This window comes from Limulus polyphemus, unplaced genomic scaffold (genome assembly GCF_000517525.1).
Source record: "Limulus polyphemus unplaced genomic scaffold, Limulus_polyphemus-2.1.2 Scaffold3022, whole genome shotgun sequence".
Taxonomy (NCBI): domain Eukaryota; kingdom Metazoa; phylum Arthropoda; class Merostomata; order Xiphosura; family Limulidae; genus Limulus; species Limulus polyphemus.
The window spans coordinates 24,407-29,008 of record NW_013668632.1 but is presented as its reverse complement, the minus strand read 5'-3'; the positions used below and the strand labels follow the sequence as shown (position 1 = coordinate 29,008).

At 33.6% G+C, this 4,602-nt stretch overlaps 1 protein-coding gene across 1 annotated transcript in view; it reads right to left on the bottom strand.

Annotated features, from left to right (window-relative positions):
* Positions 1 to 2,903: 2,903 nt before the first annotated feature.
* LOC106468483 (tetratricopeptide repeat protein 29-like) overlaps positions 2,904 to 4,602 on the bottom strand; it is a 14,195-nt gene continuing 12,496 nt past the window's right edge. The window contains exon 8 of the mRNA XM_013928913.1: positions 2,904 to 2,927. Coding sequence (XP_013784367.1) covers positions 2,904 to 2,927 — 24 coding nt within the window. The remainder of the gene's footprint in view (positions 2,928 to 4,602) is intronic.

Sequence of the window (4,602 nt, the reverse complement as noted above, 5' to 3'; positions counted from 1 at the left end):
TGCTAAATTAGGGGCGGCTAGCGCAAATAGCCCTCGTGTAGCTTTGCGCGAAATCCAAAACAAACAAAGCTTTCTTCCGATATGTTATGACATTACATACTCTTTGTTTTACCTGTATATAAATTTGTATATTATTTTTAGTTCTAACGTACGTAGTTAGCTTATCTTGAACGGCAAGTTTCGTGCTTTTAACATAGTGCTCAAGTCTTCAAAGTCGCGTCTCAGACAGCTATAACAGAGTCGCAAGTTTTTCCTATTCAATTTCTGTGACATTTCCATTTCGAAACAGACGATTTCTTCTGCTTATTCCATGTGTAAGAAAACTGACGAGTGCCACTCTACCCCATTACTCAAGTGGACTATAAACTGCCAGATTGTGTAAAACAAACAAGGTGTGTATTTTTGTAAGATTGTTCAACCACACGCTTGGAAGGTTTGTATTCGAGGAATGTAAAGTGTAAGTTATCACAGCCCTCCTACACTGATTCCGAGCTTCTGCTGTAGTCTGTAGAGATAAAAAGGCAAGAATAAGCATGCCTAAAAACATATGTGTATAGATGTTACTTTTCTCATATTCCTCCCTATGGTTGTGGATTAAACGTGTAGTTAAATAATTAACATACGTAAAAAAAATGATTATGTAAAAATGACACGTCGCTGACGTTAAATTTTTATGTTTTGTTAAAAGCAACTTCCCAAACGTTCAAATGTAGCCTCAGACAGACATGGTTTAACTTTAACATTTTAGGCCATCGTCACGCTTAGACTGCTCCTAACTTATAAACGTTCCTTACACACACAAAAAATGGGATAGGCCTGTAGCGTTAAATATGAAATTCTAACCCAGTTAATTGTAGTAAACAGGAACACTTTTTATTACAAGTTGTCGTGGAAAAAAGTATTCTAATATTTATAAATATCTTTAAGCCTGTAGTTGTTTGTGTTTCTAAGATCAAGAATAACATTAACCCTAATTATGACATCAACATTTAATAGGCTTTATTACAGGTGAAACGATTAGTAAGTTTTGCTTTTCGAGTTTTTAACTACATACACACATATATAAATATAAAGTCAAATTTCAGTACACGTGGAAACTGAACATTTATTTACCAGTTATAATGATGCACGTAGCTTATTTCTTTACTTTATTTAAAACGCCCTTGTTTCGTTGTCTTCAGCGATATTCAGGTGTTTGTCCAGTAAACCCGTACACGGTTAGTACCGATACACACCATGTTCTGCACAGAGTAATGTCAACAAAGTACAAACAGTGACTGTTGTACACACTTGTGACAAGCGTAACTGTGTAAACTCTGTTGTTATTACATCATTTTAGACTCATTTCTTCAGTTATTGCCGTTACAACATTACACCGTCAACTTTCGAGAACAATTCCACAAACTCTCTTTGGAAGTTGTTGAGCAATCGGCTGGTCTTTTAAATGTCAGCTACAAATAGATTACTTATTTGTGATAAAACGCTAGATGTCGCGATCATATTTCTATTTAAGTTTTTCAAATAAATAGGAGATTAGGCTTAGAGTTAATACTTGTTTTTAAATAAAAACGATAGTGTTTAATGATAATAGAAATAATTACGAACATGTTTCGAAAAACCTAACATATGTACTTGTGTAGTAGTTTTTGTGATTTAAAATTTCCATTCAGTTTTATATTGGAGGATTGTTGCTTCACGATTCTCTGTTAAAGCTAAATATTAAGTTAGTAAGTTTTGTGGTTTCGTAGTTTGTGAATATATTTGTAGTATTTGATTTTAAATGAGTAAATGCGTCAAGAACAAAATATAGACATTTATTTATTTTTTAAATAACCTGGTAATTGGATTACCTTTTGTGGCATGTAGTTAACGTAGCGAAACCTTTCCATAACTTAAAATATAAATGTATTTTTAATTAATTTTTTGTTTGTTTGTTTTGAATTTCGCGCAAAGCTACACGAGGGCTATCTGCGCTAGCCGTCCCTAATTTAGCAGTGTAAGACTGGAGGGAAGGCAGCTAGTCATCACCATCCACCGCCAACTCTAGGGCTACTCTTTTACCAACGAATAGTGGGATTGACCGTCATGTTATAACGCCCCCACGGCTGAAAGGGCGAGCATGTTTGGTGGGACGGGGATTCGAACCCGCGACCCTCAAATTGCGAGCCGAGCGCCCTTAATTTTAATTCATATAGTTGTTCAAAATCTTAGTACAGTTTTTTAATCCAAGAATTCTCGTACACCAGGCAAGTGCTCTCCTAATCAAGCTAAATAATTTACCAGCTAGTAGCTGTTAGTCAAGCACTTTTTAATAATCCAGACTACCACTAAGTCATTCGCTTTTGTTTTAATAAAGTGTTTTCTTTATTTCAAAGAGAAACATTTGTGTCACTTTCTTTCCTCATGCTCTGAATACCAGTAACCCCCTCTTTTTACAGACTTAATGCTTACTTGCCGTTCAGTTTCCTTGAAAAGACCACATACAAACACATCCCGTCAATCTGCCACATACTTCTATACAAGTGATGAAATTTTTATTTCTAAAAATATACACTAGAATTAGAATTTTCACCCTGAACGCACCTTATGCGCACCTAAGCTAAACGGCCGGGTAAGAGAACCCTACAGGATTCACGTTTAGTAGTCTATAATTACTGAATCATTCCAACAGCTCCTGCAACAACAGGAGCTTTGTTAAATTGAATAATGATAACTCCAGACCAAGAGGTCGGCAGCCCGGCACGCTAACTAGGAGGCTACGCTTGGCCCACGTTCACAAACAACTTTCCACAGAATATCCTCTTCAGTTAAAAAAAAACGAGCTCGAGGTGCATTACTTTAATGGAAATTGAAAGAAACAGCGGCGAAGACAAGCTAATATTAATCGATATAGTTTCAAATGTTCAAATTGCAGACAGTTGCAACTCCTGAAATATAATTAGCATTATCATAAAAATCAGACCAATACATTTGGATTTCATTGTTTTGGCAATTATCGAATTAATTCAGGTTATGTATAAATCATTAAAAATACAACATTAATTTTCATTCAAAAGTTTTACTGTCATTGCTGTTATTAAAAAACAACAAGCTGTTGAGATAATTGAAAGTACTAAACCGCTACGACATATGTAACGCCATCTCTTGCTAGCATTGTAAAGGAATACACTTAAACATTTTAAATGTAGGTAATAACTGAATGGCCTTATCCAGTAGAGAGTGTCCTTTTTGCGAAGGTTATTTACTCACATAGCACTTTCATTGACTTGATTCTTCTTATTCTCGAATATAAGGTTACAAAAGAACCGTAAAATAGGTCTGCCAAATAACTTACATGATAAATGCTCTACGCTTATGTTTTATGTAAATATACGTACATAAATGTATAAAATAATATATATTTGCAGCATGAATTGTTCAGAAAATTCTTATGTACATTCTCATATAGATAATATCTACTCGTATTCCATGATTACTATTCACACCCATTCTACAGCTCTACGCGGAGACTCATTCTGGATACTGGATAGTGTCCTTGTAACTAGACTTGTGAATTGATCAACAGATTTTCTTCTTTCAAGATGTCAACCAACTCACTTGAGATCTAGTGTAGACTGTTTAAATGTAATGTCGGATTTACCTATAGTGACTAGTGTTATCCAAGTGGTTGGCCTTTCTCACCCAACATAGAGAAGCCGTAACCTCTGGATATCATATGCCCTACCAGTGAAGGATTACGTGCAGCATTACAGCAATACCCTCTAAAGACAAAGCAGGTATTATCTCTAGAGAACAACAAAGGAACAAAGACAGTTATATGTGTTATACGAAAGCTGTGTAAAATCAGGCTAAACAAAGGCATTCTATAATCGAAGAGTTGCATAAATCTAATTCGTAAAAATAAGTAGATGTTTCTTATGAGTTGTTGAAACATGTGCAATTTTGATAAGTATTGATAGATAAAGACTAAAGCATTACAACTATTTGGAAAAACTTTACTTTCTTTAAATGCAAAACACGGAAACTGTTTTTAAATCGATGTAGATATTGTATGGACTAAGGTTGGTAAAATAAACAATTATGGTCTGTGATAACATGAATGTTTTACATGTCTGCTTCATATATTATTGAGGTGCTCGTGCATACAGGTAATAGATTATTATTTTTATATATTTCAATATCCAATTTTATTTTTAAGTGACAAAATATTATACTAGTTGAGTTACTCAAGCATTTGGGAAGCATATATTAAACATATTTAGTATTATAATAGTTGAGTTACTCAAGCATTTGGGAAGCATATATTAAAAATATTTAGTATTATACTAGTTGAGTTACTCAAGCATTTGGGAAGCATATATTAAACATATTTAGTATTATAATAGTTGAGTTACTCAAGCATTTGGGAAGCATATATTAAACATTATAATAGTTGAGTTACTCAAGCATTTGGGAAGCATATATCAAACATATTTAGTATTATACTAGTTGAGTTACTCAAGCATTTGGGAAGCATATATTAAAAATATTTAGTATTATAATAGTTGAGTTACTCAAGCATTTGGGAAGCATATATTAAAAATATTTAGTATTATAATAGTT